Source organism: Salvelinus fontinalis, chromosome 4 (genome assembly GCF_029448725.1).
Source record: "Salvelinus fontinalis isolate EN_2023a chromosome 4, ASM2944872v1, whole genome shotgun sequence".
In the NCBI taxonomy this organism is placed as follows: Eukaryota; Metazoa; Chordata; class Actinopteri; order Salmoniformes; family Salmonidae; genus Salvelinus; species Salvelinus fontinalis.
The window spans coordinates 29,116,535-29,135,459 of NC_074668.1; the positions used below are offsets into that span (position 1 = coordinate 29,116,535).

General features: G+C 42.2%; 1 protein-coding gene across 1 annotated transcript in view; it reads left to right on the forward strand.

Moving 5' to 3' along the window:
• The window catches only part of LOC129853477 (neuropeptide FF receptor 1-like), a 57,653-nt gene extending 42,770 nt beyond the window's left edge, over positions 1-14,883 (forward strand). Inside the window, exons 2-4 of the mRNA XM_055919570.1 lie at positions 5,739-6,171; positions 12,487-12,586; positions 12,834-14,883. Of these exons, the coding sequence (XP_055775545.1) occupies positions 5,793-6,171; positions 12,487-12,586; positions 12,834-13,854 (1,500 nt within the window). The 5' untranslated portion in view covers positions 5,739-5,792 and the 3' untranslated portion in view covers positions 13,855-14,883. The remainder of the gene's footprint in view (positions 1-5,738; positions 6,172-12,486; positions 12,587-12,833) is intronic.
• The last annotated feature ends 4,042 nt before the right edge of the window (positions 14,884-18,925 follow it).

Sequence of the window (18,925 nt, forward strand, 5' to 3'; positions counted from 1 at the left end):
GTTGGTGAAAGTTTTAATAGTTGCTGTGGGTACAACATAACCGATGCACTTGTTAATAAACTCGCACACCGAATCAGCGTATTCATCAATGTTATTGTCCGACACTCTGCGGAACATATCCCAGTCCACGTGATCGAAGCAATCTTGAAGGGTGGAATCCGATTGGTCGGACCAGCATTGGACAGACCTGAGCACGTGCGTTTACTGTTTTAGTTTCTGTCTATAGGCTGGGAGCAACAAAATGGAGTCGTGGTCAGATTTTCCGAAAGGAGGGCGGGGGAGGGCTTTGTATGCGTCACGGAAGTTAGAGTAACACTGATCCAGGGTTTTGCCAGCCTTTGTCGCGCATTCGATATGCTGATAAAGTTTAGGGAGCCTTGTTTTCAGATTAGCCTTGTTAAAATCCCCAGCTACAATAAATGCAGCCTCAGGATATGTAGTTTTCAGTTTACATAGAGTCCAATGAAGTTGTTTCAGGGCCGTCGATGTGTCTGCTTGGGGGGATATACACGACTGTGATTATAATCAAAGAGAATTCTCTTGGTAGGTAATGCTGTCGACATTTGATTGTAAGGAATTCTAGGTCAGGTGAACAAAAGGACTTGAGTTCCTGTATGTTGTCATGATTACACCACATCTCGTTAATCATAAGGTATACACCCCCGCCCTTCTTCTTACCAGAGAGATGTTTGTTTCTGTCGGCGCGATGCCTGAAGAAACCAGGTGGCTGTACTGACTCTGATGACGTATCACGAGTGAGCCATGTTTCCGTGAAACAAAGAACGTTACAATCTCTGATGTCTCTCTGGAAGGCAACCCTTGCTCCGATTTTGTCTACCTTGTTGTCAAGAGACTGGACATTGGCGAGTAGTATGCTCGAGAGCGGTGGGCGATGTACCCGTCTACGGAGCCTGACCAGAAGACCCCTCCGTCTGCCCCTTCTGCAGTGCCGTTGTTTTGGGTCGCCGGCTGGGATCCGATCCATTGTCGTGGGTGGTGGACCAAACAGAGTACCCGCTTCGGGAAAGTCGTATTCCTGTTTGTAATGTTGGTAAGTGGACGTTGCTCTTATAACCAAATAGTTCCTCCCGGCTGTATGTAATAAACCTTAAGATTTCCTGGGGTTACAATGTAAGAAATGATACATAAAAAAAACGAAATACTGCATAGGTTCCTAGGAACGCGAAGCGAGGCGACCATCTCTGTCTCATTCTTGAGGTAATGCATGTTAGAAACACCTTTGGCTTCGATTACAGCTGTGAGTCTTCTTGGGTAAGTCTATAAGAGCTTTGCACACCTGGATTGTGCAATATTTGCCCATTTTATTATTTTCAAAATTCTTCAAGATTTTGAGGATCATGGTTAGACAGCAATTTTCAAGTATTGCCATTCAAGTATTCAGTCAAACTGTAACTTGACCACTCCGTAACATTCACAGTCACTTATTGCTAAGCAGCTCCAGTGTAGATTTGGGCTTGTGTTGTAGGTTATTGTCCTGCTGAAAGGTGAATTCCTCTCCCAGTGTCTGGTATAAAGCAGACTGAAGCAAGTTTTCCTCTAGGATTTTGCCTGTGCTTAGCTCCATCCTGTTTCTTTTTATCCTGATAAACTCCCCAGTTTTTGGCCTCATTGCAACATCCCTGAGTAGTTTCATTCCTGTCCTGCAGCTCAATTCAGAAAGAAGACTGTCTTTGTGTCTGGGTGGTTTAATACATAATCCACATCATAATTATTAACTTGACAATACTTAATAATTATAGTCAATGTCACTGCCATTCATTATGAGGCTTTCAGAAAGCTCCCTATAGTTAAATCTGTGTTTTGAAATTCAATACTTGACTGAGGAACCTTACATATGTTTTATGTATGGGGGACAGTGGGGTTAGTCAGTCAAAAATCATGTCAACCCCTATTAATTCTCTATTAGTCCATGGACCTTTTGTGATTTGTTAAGACAAATTTGACTCCTGAACTAATTTAGGCTTTCCTAAACAAAGAGGCTGAATAGGTCAACTTATGCAATGTCTATATTTTAGTCACACTTTTTTATATACAGTGGGGCAAAAACGTATTTAGTCAGCCACCAATTGTGCAAGTTCTCCCACTTAAAAATATGAGAGAGGCCTGTAATTTTCATCATAGGTACACTTCAACTATGACAGACAAAATGAAAAAAAATCACATTAAAAATGTAGGATTTTTAATGAATTTATTTGCAAATTATGGTGGAAAATGTGTATTTGGTCAATAACAAAAGTTTCTCAATATTTTGTTATATACCCTTTGTTGGCAATGACAGAGGTCAAACATTTTCTGTAAGTCTTCACAAGGTTTTCACACACTGTTGCTGGTATTTTGGCCCATTCCTCCATGCAGATCTCCTCTAGAGCAGTGATGTTTTGGGGCTGTTGCTGGGCAACACGGACTTTCAACTCCCTCCAAAGATTTTCAATGGGGTTGAGATCTGGAGACTGGCTAAGCCACTCCAGGACCTTGAAATGCTTCTTACGAAGCCACTCCTTCGTTGCCCGGGCGGTGTGTTTGGGATCATTGTCATGCTGAAAGACCCAGCCACGTTTCATCTTCAATGCCCTTGCTGATGGAAGGAGGTTTTCACTCAAAATCTCACGATACATGGCCCCATTCATTCTTTCCTTTACACGGATCAGTCGCCTGGTCCCTTTGCAGAAAAACAGCCCCAAAGCATGATGTTTCCACCCCCATGCTTCACAGTAGGTATGGTGTTCTTTGGATGCAACTCAGCATTCTTTGTCCTCCAAACACAACGAGTTGAGTTTTTACCAAAAAGTTATATTTTGGTTTCATCTGACCATATGACATTCTCCCAATCTTCTTCTGGATCATCCAAATGCTCTCTAGCAAACTTCAGACGGGCCTGGCCATGTACTGGCTTAAGCAGGGGTACACGTCTGGCACTGCAGGATTTGAGTCCCTGGCGGCGTAGTGTGTTACTGATGGTAGGCTTTTTTACTTTGGTCCCAGCTCTCTGCAGGTCATTCACTAGGTCCCCCCGTGTGGTTCTGGGATTTTTGCTCACCGTTCTTGTGATCATTTTGACCCCACGGGGTGAGATCTTGCGTGGAGCCCCAGATCGAGGGAGATCATCAGTGGTCTTGTATGTCTTCCATTTCCTAACAATTGCTCCCACAGTTGATTTCCTCAAACCAAGCTGCTTACCTATTGCAGATTCAATCTTCCCAGCCTGGTGCAGGTCTAAAATTTTGTTTCTGGTGTCCTTTGACAGTCCGTTGACAGCCACCATAGTGGAGTTTGGAGTGTGACTGTTTGAGGTTGTGGACAGGTGTCTTTTATACTGATAACACATTCAAACAGGTGCCATTAATACAGGTAACGAGTGGAGGACAGAGGAGCCTCTTAAAGAAGAAGTTACAGGTCTTTGAGAGCCAGAAATCTTGCTTGTTTGTAGGTGACCAAATACTTATTTTCCACCATAATTTGCAAATAAATTCATAAAAAATCCTACAATGTAATTTTCTGGATTTTTTTTTCTCATTTTGTCTGTCATAGTTGAAGTGTACCTATGGTGAAAATTACAGGCCTCTCATCTTTTTAAGTGGGAGAACTTGCACAATTGGTGGCTGACTAAATACTTTTTTGCCCCACTGTATATATTTTTTTATTATCTTAAATTCGTTTTTTTATATTTTGTGTAGCTTGTTGATAATAAATCAATTTTAATCACACTTTGTAACACAATAAAATGCGAAGACATCCAAGGGTCCTGAATATTTTTGCAGGGTAGTGTGATTTTTTTTTTTCTTGCACACATGATAGTTAAGGCCTTGTTCATTGTTTTATAGTATAATTATTATAAAACACATTTCCAGTATGTGCTGTATCTGTGAAAGAAAGGCAATTATTAAGAAAAATGTTCAGGATAAGGTCACTTATTGTAAATGTCTCTCTTTGTTCTCAGTCTCTTATTATCGTAGGGCCTTGTTCATAGATTAGATTTATAACACACAATGTCTTCCTGGCCTACAGTATGCTGTTTCAAAAAGGCATCTGTGAAAGAAAGGAAATGAACAAGAACAATTTTCAGGTTAAGGCCACTTATTGTAAAGGTCTCTCATTGTGCGATTCACTGAGAGCATACAATGATCCTTGTACGTGACTCTGTCAAAGATGCAATGTACGATAAATGATTAGTGACGGTAAGTCTCTAAGGGGAACCCACTGGGCACACACTGGTTGAATCAACGTTATTACGTAGAAACAACGTGGAATAGTGGGAAGTGATTGAGGTCTTGAAAAACATTTGAAAATGAGTACCTGTTACGGCTGTCGTCTGAGGAGGATAAGTTAGAAGGATCGGAGGACCAATGTGCAGCGTAGTAATTATTCATCTTACTTTAATAAAGGTGAACACTCACAATGCAAAACAACAAAAGTGACAACCGAAAGAGTTCTATCTGGTGCAGACCCACAAAGACTGAAAACAACCACCCACAAAACCCAACACAAAACAGGCTACCTAAATATGGTTCCCAATCAGGGACAACGATTGACAGCTGCCTCTGATTGAGAACCATATCAGGCCAAACACAGAAATAGCAAAAGATAGAAATAGAAACATAGACTGCCCACTCCAACTCACGCCCTGACCATACTAAATAAAGACGAAATAAAGGTCAGAACGTGACAGTACCAAATCAAATAAAAAGGTTTTCAGTAGATGGCATGAAAACATCAACAGGTGTAGGATCTTAGTTGATCACCCTGTTGCAGGACAAGTTTCCTGCAATGCAGAAGATTTAAATCTTTGAGGTTTAAAAACGCTATTGAAGTTTAATAGCCACTTTGAGATTTCAGACTTGATTTTCTCTTCAAATAAAGATCCTACATGTCTAAGTGTACCGATATTGTATGAAGAAACAGAAAGCTAAGTTGACAGACATTACATTTTTGGAATAGAATTATAGAAGCAGAATAAATGCCATATCAGAACCTTTTTATGTACAGTATATAATTAAATACTTAAAATAATTAGACTGAATAAGATTGAATGTGTCCTTTAATTGGAGAACATCTTGAGATTTAACCTACAACTAAAGATTCATTTACTTTTCTACTGCCTTCCAAAGGCAAACATGAATTTGTAATTTTACTCAACAAGCTTTTCAGCTCACTTCGAAGCAGTTTGTTGATCGAACAAACTAACACATTGGCCCAAATTCTTGTTCGTTTAAAGTCCACTCAACTCAGAATAAGCAATTGGTTAGCATGGCTTTTTTTTTTATATCGTAGACGTTAGTCGAGGATTTGGGTATCATGTGCATATAATTGTATTATAGTAACTGGTTCAAATATAAAACTGTGTGGAACCTGATTAGTTTTTGATTCAGGAGGTGATCTAAGTTGCTAGAAATGTTTTGAGGTCAACGACAGGGCTAACTGGCATGTAACTGTAGCTCTCATCAATGGGAGCTGCTTGTGAGCTAACTTTATTACTAAGAATTGTGCTTCATATTTATTCTGAAAGCAATGTCCTCAAGTCAGAGCGAAGGTCTGTTACAGTGTCTTTGTCCCAATATCCAAACTTGTGCACTACCAAGTTTGAAGTGTATTGGCCACAGTAAGTAGGCTATGAAAAATTCAAATGAATAATTAGAACGTTTGGAGATACTCTGTATGAATACACAATGAATCTGCTAGAATTTCATAAGGAAATTATTTTCTTCTGTTTGTGTCCCAAGGTGCAGAGCGGTGTGTGAGTGGCTGCGTGCCCCACCCTGAAGAAGAGAGGAGTGATGGAGGTGTGGAGCAGCGAAGAAGAAAAGGGTCTGACTGAACTGGAGGGCTCGACAGGCACCATGATAGCCTTGAACTCCTCCAGCCACCTCCTCCTCTACTATGATGCTGCTAACCACACCAACTACACCACCACCAACAACATCACCTATTTCCCTTACTACCAGCACTCCCTCCCTGTGGCTGCTAGCTTCATCCTAGCCTACCTGTTCATCTTCCTGCTGTGCATGGTGGGTAATGTGCTGGTGTGTCTGATCGTGCTGGGGAACCGCCGCATGAGAACCGTCACCAACCTTTTCATCCTCAACCTGGCGGTCAGCGACCTGTTGGTGGGCATTTTCTGCATCCCCACAACGCTGGTGGACAACCTCATCACAGGTAGGTAACGGTTTGACTGACCTGGTGAATGCAACTCTGTATGGGGTGGCGAATGCAACTCTGTCTGACCCGGGGAACCAAAACTGGTCTACTACGTCACATATGTACAGAAACAGTGCATCCGGGAATATTCAAACCCCTTCACTTTTTCCACATTTTGTTATGTTAGTGTTGTTCAAAAATTGATTAAATACAAAATGTTCCTCTTCAATCTACACACAATACCCCATAATGGCAAAGGAAAAACGGGTTTAGACATTTTTGCAAATGTATAAAATAAAAAAAGATATATCTTATTTACATAAGTATTGAGACCCTTTGCTATGAGACTCGAAATTGAGCTCAGGTGCATCCTGTATCCATTGAACCTCCTTGAGATGTTTCTTCAACTTGATTGGAGTCCACCTGTGGTAAATTCAATTGATTGGAGATGATTTGGAAAGGCACACACTTGCCAATATAAAGTCCAACAGTTGACAGTGCATGTAAAAACAAAAACCAAGACACGAGGTCAAAAGAATTGTGTGTAGTGCTCCCAGACAGGATAGTGTCGCGGCACAGATCTGGGGAAAGGCAACATAAATGTGTGCAGCATTGAAGGTCCCGAAGAACACAGTGGCCTCCATCATTCTTAAATAGAAGAAGTTTGGAACCACCAAGACTCTTCCTAGAGCTGGATGCCCGGCCAAACTGAGCAATCGGGGGAGAAGGACCTTGGTCAGGGAGGTGACCAAGAACCCAATGGTCACTCTGACAGAGCTCCAGAGTTCCTCTGTGGAGATGGGAGAACCTTCCAGAAGGACAACAATCTCTGCTGCACTCCACAAATCAGGCCTTTATCGTAGAGTGGCCAGACGGAAGCCGCTACAGTGAAGCATGGTGGTGGCAGCATCATGTTGTGGGGATGTTTTTCAGCATCAGGGACTGGGAGACTAGTCAGGATCGAGGGAAAGATGAACAGAGCAAAGTACAGAGATCCTTGATGAAAACCTACTCCAGAGCGCTCAGGGCCTCCGACTGGGAGAAAGGTTACCTTCCAACAGGACAATGACCTTAAAGCACACAGCCAAGACAACGCAGGAGTGGCTTCGGAACAAGTCTCTGAATGTCCTTGAGTGGCCCAGCCAGAGCCCGGACTTGAACCCGATCGAACATCTCTGGAGAGACCTGAAGCAGCAACACTCCACATCCAACCTGACACGGCTTGAGAGGATCTGCAGAGAAGAATGGGAGAAACTCCCCAAATACAGGTGTGACAAGCTTGTAGCGTCATACCAAAGAAGACTCAAGGCTGTAATTGCTGCCAAAGGTGCTTCAACAAAGTAGCGAGTAAAGGTTCTGAATACTTGTGTGAATGTGATATCAGCTTTTTATTTGTAATACATTTGCAAACATCTCTAAAAACCTGTTTTTGTTCTATCATTATTGGGTATTGTGTGTAGATTGATGTGGGCGGGAAACTATTTAATCCATTTTAGAATAAGGCTGTAATGTATCAAAATGTGGAAAAAGGGAAGGCGTCTAAATACTTTCCGAATGCACTGTATGTGCACCATGTCATTGGTCTCTGTCTCGCTCTGCTGTGTGTGCATCTTGCTAACTGTCATGCAAATGGCAGGGGCTGAAGTTCATTGGCAGGAACTCAATGTTAGGGGGCTGGCCAATGTGGGGGAAAATGGTGCAGCACAGCTTCCAAAAAAATGGTTGATTTTAAACGAGGGATTTTGTTGCTAATTGAGGTAAGACATTCTGCTCATAGATTATGCATGTATGAACTACACATTGACACATCCAGCCCACAGCGGGAGGTAAAAAAAAAAAAACTTAATAGCAAAGTTCCGGAGCATGTCTTTAGTAATTTGTGAATTGACGGAATGACTCATCAAAAACAAAGAACAGAAACATTGTTATAATGAATATAAACAAAGTGTTGCTGCAGGCAACATTAAATGATCAGAGGAGACATAACAGAGTGAGGAATATTGTCAGAGATCCTTCCTGCTGAATGCTTTTCATGAGTTTGTATTTTTACCACTGGCCATTTTCTTCTTATCTTCCAAAAGCAGAACAAAAAAAAATGGAAACTTGGCTACTTCAGAACTCAATTTACATAAGTATTAATATTTTATCACTGGGTTTGGATATTGGAGGGACCCATGTATGCCCATAAGCATTGAACATTTTAACCTTGGTCCACCCCACTATCTTTTCGTCACCCCCAAGACCCAATGTGAAGGCCAAACCCTGCCAGTGGACATACATTACCAGTCAAAACACACACCTACTCATTCCAGGGTTTTTCTTTATTTTTACTATTTTCTACATTGTAGAATAATAGTGAACACATCAAAATTATGAAATAACACATGGAGTCATGTAGTAACCAACAAAGTGTTAAACAAATCAAAATATATTTTATATTTGAGAGTCTTCAAAGTAGCCACCCTTTGCCTTGACAGCTTTGCCAACGCTTGGCATTCTCTCAACCAGATTCATGAGGTTGCCTTGTTAAATGAGGTGCCTTGTTAAAAGTCCATTTGTGGAATTTATTTTCTTCATAGTGCTTTTGAGCCAATCAGTTGTGTTGTGACAAGGTAGGAGTGGTATACAGAAGATAAATTATGAAAGAACAGCTCAAATAAGCAAAGAGAAACGACAGTCAATCAAGGACTTTTTAAAGTTTCTTCAGGTGCAGTCGCAAAAACTACCAAGCGCTATGATGAAACTGGCTCTCATGAGGACCGCCACAGGAAAGGAAGACCACAGGAGAGGATACGTTCATTAGAGTTATCAGCCTCAGTTCTCTTTGGTTATTTGAACTGTCCTTGCCATAATATGGACTTGGTCTTTTAACAAAATGTTTGACTGGTACTGTACATTAACTGACAGAAATAGCAAATCCTCCATGTAATTAATCTCATAGGCCTAATAGTACTGTAGAGCTCTTTTTACTTGCACACAATATAGCTGGGTCGCCCCGTCTTTTCCATAGGGGTCCACCACCCTGCAGCACCCCAACTTAACACATACCACTCAGCTTTAGGATCTTGTTGAAACATTAATTTATTGGTTGGGTGTGTTAGGCCAAGGCCAGAGTGACAACCCACAGGATGGCAGACCCCCAGGGCCCGGACTTAGCAGCTAGGGATTGACTAAATGGGTGTCTCCCCTGACGTGGGCATGTTTTCAATGCACACTCCTTTAGTCGTACTGTATTCCATATAAAGCATCCAGACCTTATGAAAGTTGCCCAGTATACCCTTTAATCTTGTAATAAATCAAATCTAGTGATCCTTAACTTGACATTGTGGGAGGATAACCAACCTTCCAATGAATGGCAATCCATTTCTTAGCCGCTATAAATGCTTGGTTACACCGTTTCTTCAGATAAATCTCCAGTATCAGCACTTCCAAGCAAACAAAAACAGGAAGACGGGAGAATCTGTAAACATGCTGAGATAAAAGAACATACTCTTTGTCAGAATTCAGCCAGCCTTCACATTTACATTTACATTTAAGTCATTTAGCAGACACTCTTATCCAGAGCGACTTACATAACATATGCAATTATGTCCCCTTTAGTGTTTTACACCTCCAGCTGAGGAATAACATTTCACTGGCATATAGTATGTTCTATGGATGGTCTTAAACTGCTGTAATTTATGTCTGAGATTATATGAACATGACTGGGCATTCAAACATATCTCTATCCATTCATCACCATCAATAGCTTCTACCAGGTCTTCTTCACATTTTCGTTTTGCATTTTTTGTCCCATCGGGAAAAGCCTATATCATCCCTTGATACAACGTGCACATAGGTTAGGCTACTATGGCGAGCGAGTGTTACGCCTTTTCATTTTCAATAAGTATTGATTACCCATTTATTTGTCTCTGCCTGCAAATCATCCTCCTAAAAGGTAGGTTATATCCTATAAGCCTATGCAAAACGTAGCAAGTGTTGCTGTCGTCATTCTTGCTGCTTCAAGTTCAGTAGCCATACCTGCGAGTTCAGGTGCGGGTGTGGTCTCAATTAAATAGAGTAGGCTATAGCCTATGCATGGGCGTAGAAGCATAGGGAAGTTATCTGTCCAAGGAAATTTACTTCCTAAATACTTTACTACATTGCCTAGAAATAGGTCTAAATATTGATCAACCATATATCTCAGTCTGAAAATCTTCGAACTCCTAAATGCTAGGCTAAAAATAGCTCAAGAAAAAGTGCAAGTCTCTTCAACTCTGCTTTCTTCAAACTACATCTAGCATATTGGCTGATATAGCCCAGTAATACAGGTAGCCTAATATAAGGGCCATGTGAGAATCACTGGTAATGTAACCTATTTCTTAAGTTATTTTTGTGCATTTGATATTGCCTATAGGGTGCAAAGTTGCTGGAACCATGGCTGGAAAGTGAGCTGTGTCACATATGCCTAAAATAACATTGCGGAACTGCAGTTGGGTTTAGGACCAGGGAGTCAGCCAGAAAAGCAGCAGGTGCGGGCGGAGTGCGATTTGAAAAGCTGTGGATGCGGTGCAGACCTCTACTTTGCGCCATGACCGCAATGCCTGTAACGCTAGTACTGTTTATTACTGTCTCGGTGTGAAAAGTAGGGAATTAGCTTGGGAAACTGACAGATCAATAATGTTACATCGACATACTGACTAATAAAAACTCACATTGCACTGAAAAAACATCAGAATATCAATCTTCAATTGTTTGGCTGATGGTTTTATCATTTGATTCAGGTCTAGTGTGACTGAGGCAAAGATAATAGCTAAAGTTAGCCAACTTTTGGCAAGCTCTCTCTCTCTCTAATGGTACATCAACTGGCGAAAGCTAGCCAAGTCAATTTACTTCTGTTGAAATGGGACAAAACAAAGGCTACAAAACATTTCCATACAAACAACTGCTAGCCACCTCATATCGCTATCTGACAGATAGCTAGAGGCTAGAGCTGACCTGGCTGTGGTAGCTACTAGCTAGCGTAGATAATTCATTCACCTCAGTCGAGAGGGTTGGGAACATTAGCGAACGATACATGTCAGTTACAATACTAGCTCAGAACTGCGAATAAAAACTATTTTTTTCTGTAAAGTTCAACAGCAGTTACCTGGCCAGCTATATCAGTCAACTAAAGAGTAGCCAGTTTCTGCTCTACTTGCGTTTACAACTCGGTGAAAGAGGTCCACACACACACTGAACTATGCTCAACTCTTGTGTGCTGGTCTAGCCAGCCTTCCAGAAGCTTTGCATGACCCCCCATCCCCAGTGAAAGTTGCACCCCTGTAAAAATAATATGAAAAATGTATCCAAAGTTAGAAACATAGCGTGACATTTCGGTCAACGACCTTCATCAGACAGAGTAGTACCACTACTCCAGTTGTTTGAGCACGAAACCCCCTTTTCCTTCGACAAGGTAGAGTTATAATGAGATTTAATTCATATTAATGATGGGTAAGAGTAGCACCTCATGGACAAAGATCAGATTCTGATTCTCTACATTCTCTGTCGAAACTAACCCTATAAGAATGGGTGTACATATCCTCTTGTCCTCATTATTCATAATGTTAACCTTTTGCATGCCCATTCATTTGAGGAAATTAAATTACTATTGAACTAAAGTGTTTTGTAGAAAGCAATCTAATGGAGAGAAAATCATTGCTTTGGGTATCTTGTTAATATACATTTTCTGCAATTTATCTTGGCAACGGGATATAAATTGTGCCTATACCCCGCTGAGCTTGGTGTGATGAAGAGCTTTGTTCAAACATAACTTAGAAATCTTAGACACTGTTTGAGTTTTATTTAATGCATATTTCATCATGTTCTTTTCAGACTGTCATTATGCACTTTCTACTGATGGAAAATGGGGGAATGTAAATTGCCAATTTACAGACTAGTTGTATAACTCTTATACATATAGCAAATGGCTCATCTATAGTTGTATAACTTCATGATAGCAAATTACAGCCAAATAGCAAATTATACTTATGATTCCCCATTCTACAGACACATTCGAATTGGTTTTCATTACCATCTAATGCCTTATTCATCAAGTCCTTCAAAACAAACAGAATAGATGTTTAACCAGTGTTTATATCTCCATCTGTGGGTTGAGTGATTGTGTCTGTGTATATGTATATATTGTGCCATCAACTTGTTAGTGCATATGACACAACTGTGTTCAAGGCCTAGGAAATTGCAGCTGGGAAAGTCTATGTATTTTAATTTGTCCTTATTTTACCAAGTAAATTGAACTATATGGCTGCTGTCTCTTTTGTAGTTGTTGGTAATTGTCATTGCTTTTGTCAACAGGCTGGCCGTTTACCAACACTGTGTGTAAACTGAGTGGTCTGGTGCAGGGGATGTCTGTGGCTGCCTCAGTCTTCACCCTGGTGGCCATCGCAGTGGACAGGTTGGTATGATGGAGGGAATTTGGTTGGAGGCAATGATTCTTGTTTACTGTGTCATTTATCTCACCTGTGATTGAGGGTGCCCTACAGTGTAGAAATAGACATTCAACCAGTTTTCAAAGTAGAAAACAGAACATTGCACTGAGTGCAAGGGGTGCCAATATATTTGACCACATTTGTATAGTGCCTTGGCACAAAAAAAACAGCAAGCATTCTTCCTTTTCCTCTCTCTATTTCCACTCTCCACAGGTTCCGCTGCATTGTGTACCCTTTTCAGCCCAAACTCACCCTCCTAGTTGCCAAGGCGACCATAGCGATGATCTGGGTTCTGGCCGTGGTAATCATGTGTCCCTCAGCAGCTGCCCTGACCGTGGAGGAGGTGGCTGATCACTACATGGTTTACAGCCAGAACTACAACATGACCTACCCCCTGTACTCCTGCTATGAGAACTTTGCTGACCCGAAGATGAGAAAGGTCTACACCACGGTTCTGTTCGCACACATCTACTTGGTGCCCCTGACTCTCATCACCGTCATGTACGGGCGCATCGGGGTGAAGCTCTACACCTCTGTGGTGTCAAGCAGAGAACCTCAGGATGCAGCACCTCCCCCCCCCCCAGCCAGGCATGAGGGGGGAAGGCCACAGATCTCCCAGAAGAAGATCAAGGTGATCAAGATGCTGATTGTGGTGGCCTTGCTGTTCATGCTGTCCTGGCTGCCGCTGTGGACTCTGATGCTGCTGACGGACTACGGAGGGTTGGGAGAGGAACAGCTGGAGCTCCTCACTGGATACATCTTCCCCTTCGCCCACTGGCTAGCCTTTTCCAACTCCTCTGTCAACCCCATCATCTACGGATACTTCAACGAGAACTTCAAGAGGGGCTTCCAGGCCGTCTGCCAGACCAACTCTTGTTGCCGCACAGGGAATAGGGGTGAGGTAACGGGAAGGGGAACTAGGGAAGGTAGAGCAAGAGGTGGGGCTAATGGTGGATTGGATGGAGGCGGACTGAGGGATCCCACAAGCAACCCCAATCCTCTCTTGTTTGGGGCAAGAAACAAAGTATACACCGACGGTAATGTGGCAGACTCTGTGCTCCTTGAGCTGGAGTTGAAGAAGAATTCTAAGGTGGGAAGCAACATAGTCCATGTTGAGGGCATGGGGACTGGGGCGAGTGGAGGAATGGGAATTGGCTATGTGATGAACAAAAAGGGGATTCATGTTGAGGAGCCCACCAGCCCAATGGGAGTGTGTCAGGCCTGGGATCATTAGTGGGGATTGAAACCATGGAGGTGATTTCAGCATCCCTTATGAATAGAAAAGATAGGCACAGTCTTATTTAATTTTTCAGATGGTGTGGTATGTGGACTCAAGTCAACATTAAATTAGACCACATGACAAACTTTGATCTTGGAGTCTTTCTAAGATCCCTCTAACCACTAAAAAAAGACCTGGGCCCGTATCCACAAAGTGTCTGAATAGAAAATTGGTCATAATAAGTGCTGAGAATAGACATCCCACTGGGCGCACACTGGTTGAATCAACGTTGTTTCAACGTAATTTGTCAACGCGTTGTGCCGTGGAATCAACGTAGAAAATGCGTAGGATTTTTTTTTTTAAGTCATCAACCAGTACTGTTTATCAACTTTCAACCAGCGTTGTAAACATTGAAATTAGAATAAAACAAACTTAAATACATAGATTAAACAACCTATTGGTCAGGTTATGTCAATCTAATGCCAACGTAATCATCATGTCTACTTTAAACTGGGTTAAATTCTACATAGAAATGTTAATCTTTTTCATCCTATATTCAATATACACTGCTCAAAAAAATAAAGGGAACACTTAAACAACACAATGTAACTCCAAGTCAATCACACTTCTGTGAAATCAAACTGTCCACTTAGGAAGCAACACTGATTGACAATAAATTTCACATGCTGTTGTGCAAATGGAATAGACAAAAGGTGGAAATTAAAGGCAATTAGCAAGACACCCTCAAAAAAGGAGTGATTCTGCAGGTGGTGACCACAGACCACTTCTCAGTTCCTATGCTTCCTGGCTGATGTTTTGGTCACTTTTGAATGCTGGCGGTGCTCTCACTCTAGTGGTAGCATGAGACGGAGTCTACAACCCACACAAGTGGCTCAGGTAGTGCAGCTCATCCAGGATGGCACATCAATGCGAGCTGTGGCAAGAAGGTTTGCTGTGTCTGTCAGCGTAGTGTCCAGAGCATGGAGGCGCTACCAGGAGACAGGCCAGTACATCAGGAGACATGGAGGAGGCCGTAGGAGGGCAACAACCCAGCAGCAGGACCGCTACCTCCGCCTTTTTGCAAGGAGGTGCACTGCCAGCGCCCTACAAAATGACCTCCAGCAGGCCACAAATGTGCATGTGTCTGCTCAAACGGTCAGAAACAGACTCCATGAGGGTGGTATGAGGGTCCGACATCCACAGGTGGGGGTTGTGCTTACAGCCCAACACCGTGCAGGACGTTTGGCATTTGCCAGAGAACACCAAGATTGGCAAATTCGCCACTGGCGCCCTGTGCTCTTCACAGATGAAAGCAGGTTCACACTGAGCACATGTGACAGACGTGACAGAGTCTGGAGACGCCGTGGAGAACGTTCTGCTGCCTGCAACATCCTCCAGCATGACCGGTTTGGCGGTGGTAGCCTGAGTGCCATTAGGTAGCCTGACTGCCATTAGGTACCGAGATGAGATCCTCAGACCCCTTGTGAGACCATATGCTGGTGCGGTTGGCCCTGGGTTCCTCCTAATGCAAGACATTGCTTGACCTCATGTGGCTGGAGTGTGTCAGCAGTTCCTGCAAGAGGAAGGCATTGATGCTATGGACTGGCCCGCCCGTTCCCCAGACCTGAATCCAATTGAGCACATCTGGGACATCATGTCTCGCTCAATACACCAACGCCACGTTGCACCACAGACTGTCCAGGAGTTGGCGGATGCTTTAGTCCAGGTCTGGGAGGAGATCCCTCAGGAGACCATCCGCCACGTCATCAGGAGCATGCCCAGGCGTTGTAGGGAGGTCATACAGGCACGTGGAGGCCACACACACTACTGAGCCTCATTTTGACTTGTTTTAAGGACATTACATCAAAGTTGGATCAGCCTGTAGTGTGGTTTTCCACTTTAATTTTGAGTGTGACTCCAAATCCAGACCTCCATGGGTTGATAAATTTGATTTCCATTGATAATTTTTGTGTGATTTTGTTGTCAGTACATTCAACTATGTAAAGAAAAAAGTATTTAATAAGAATATTTCATTCATTCAGATCTAGGATGTGTTATTTTAGTGTTCCCTTTATTTTTTTGAGCAGTGTACATTGTTTTGGGTGGTTGGAATTATGTTGAATTTCATATTTGATTAGACATACATGTATTTTTCTCACCCATCTACACACAGTACCCCATCATTACAAATGTTTCTTGGCACATTTATTGAAAATTGAAATACAGGAATCACATTTACATAAGTATTCACACCCTTGACTCAATAACTTGTAGAAAAGAGGGAGGCAGAAAATAAAAATTGCCGGAGCTGAAGAAGTCTATCGATCCGCTAATACAGAACTAGTAAAGGCCCAGTGCACTACTTTTATGAAAAAAAATGTAAACTCAACGTATGAGTGTTTACCAGCATTTGTAACTTGAGTCTGATAATTGTGTACAAAATAGTTAATCTGATAATACTTGTGGAATATAAAATGTTTTCCAGTTTCTTGAAATACTTTGCAAATGCAAGTTATTTCTATGTAAAAACTGACATGGTCTATTTCCTATTCCATTTTAGTAGACACTCTTATCCAGGGATACTTACAGTAGTGAGTGCATACATTTTCATACTGATCCCTCGTGGGAATTGAACCCACAACCGTAGCATTGCAAGCACCATGCTCTACCGACTGAGCCACATAATTTTATCACAAACCACTTCATGTCTCAATGTACTCAATTACTGTATTGTGCATTGTTTTTCTTCTTGGCGATGGAAAGTCTACAGGTACAAACCTATATGAATAGCCTATGTTCAATACCAACAAAATCTCGCACTAAATTCATGCAAATATGTACACAAAGTATTTTAGCAGATTGTGCATTTTCGCAAGGCTTAATTTGTGTGAAATTAGACAGTTTTGTGCAACTTCGTTCAGTGGAAAATACATTGTTCCTCAGTTTGCCCCCGAAAAATCTTTGAAAGTTATTGGAGCAATGCATTTTGACAAATGCTGTTCTACACTGCCTTTTGTGTCCCACATTTATTCATATAGAAAAACTTAACCCAATATTGTTAATCAACCAGGTTGTCACCGAAATACTTTTGGAATCTTTTTGATTAATGCCTATGCTGTTTTCTGTTTGTTTTTGCTTAATACTTTGGGATACTGGTGCTATGTTCGCAACTATAACGAGTCTGGACTATGCTCAAGCCATAAATGCAGCTAAACAGGTTCATGTAAAATAATGAATTATGTTGGCTTACACTTACGGCACTTCCAAGGCCGTTTCATTATGATTATTACGGCCGTGTCAATCATGGAATGTACTTAGGCATATGCCAGCAATGTAGGCCTACTAGGCTTCCATGGCAACGGCCGTTAGAGCTTACTTTTTTCCCTAGGTATGAGCCGTGTTTAGAGTCCCTGTTGCAGCTTTCACTCTTCCACTACATTGGTGGCAGCGTTGGGATCACATCCAGCTCACGTCTAATTAGGTGATCTAGTGGTGGGAAGCGTTCTGTTTTTCAACATTGTGTTGGGTGTAATTACATTGATATATCTAGTGAACAATGGATAAGCAACAATTTTATAATTCCACAAGCGGACCGTGGAAGAAGTAGTTACTAAAGGTGTGATCAAGCCTTACATCAAAGTTGCCTGAAGCTGAATGGAAAGTGCTACGCGCTGACCAGTTATTCAGAAGGAAATCCTCTGACTGTCTAATTTAAATAAGTTAACTTACCAGTGTGGACCCAAAACAAAAACACATTCTACACATTTACTAACTACCTGTTTAAAGTGTTATTACAACCATAGTGGCGTTTTGTTACTGAAGCGTGAATTTCTAATAACCTGACAATGATCCACATCATATGGGTAGACAAATAATGGAAGTGTGTTCTGCAGCAAAACACAACTATCCGTTTTTAGGATGCAAACCAGTAATATGAATCACTGTTGTTCCATCCTGGTCTGATCTAATGAGATGGAAGTAGGATTTTCTACGGCCTAGAATCGAGTCCTTTCCCAGTCATGAAGGAGGCTCCTCTTGGTTCTCATTGACGAAGACTGAACTCAAGTTAGGGGTTACATGTCAGACTCTCCTATACCACTTTGCCCAACATGTTAAACCCCAGAGGTTGTAAATAAAAAAAAATTAAGGTGATATACAGTACTAGTCAAAAGTTGACACACCTACTCACCACTTTTGTACAACGCAACTCAGACCAGAACATCCAAACCTATTTTTCTCCATATCCCCGGATTTCAACCGCAAGCTCTGGACATTTACACCTGGATTTCGCAGCTAGCTAGCTGCTACCCGTGCGACTATTGGCTTACGTCGATCCCGGAGCAAACATCAATTATTCCGGAGCTAGCCAGCTGAAGAGTTCCATCAGCCACTCCTGGGCTACAATCACCTATCCGGACCCGTTTTACTGCCAATGCGGAGCCCCACCAGACCTTCACGACTGACTACCGACGTTATCTGCCCGAGGGAGTTGTCCAACTGGCACCTCCGTCGCAACGTTACCTGAACGCCCATCTGCGGCCCGCTAATCGTTAGCTGTCTTATCGGCTGCTATCTGAATAAGTCTATCGGACAATTTTTCTTGGGTCATTATAACTATATCTATTTTGCCAGTTGGATTGATCCCCTCTACCACACGGAACCCCACTAATCTACTGACGGAAACGCATGAGTTGGCTAAAAACAGACCTCCATCCTATGCTAGCTTGCTACCGATGGCCCGGCTAGCTGTCTGAATCGCCGTGTCCCCAACCAACCTTTACTCACTGGACCCTTATGATCACTCGACTAAGCATGCCTGTCCTTAATGTCAATATGCCTTGTCCATTGCTGTTCTGGTTAGTGTTTATTGGCTTATTTCACTGTAGAGCCTCTAGCCCTGCTCACTATACCTTATCCAACCTTTCAGTTCCACCACCCACACATGCGATGACATCACCTGGTTTCAATGATGTTTCTAGAGACAATATCTCTCTCATCATCACTCAATACCTAGGTTTACCTCCACTGTATTCACATCCTACCATACCTTTGTCTGTACATTATACCTTGAAGCTATTTTATTTCC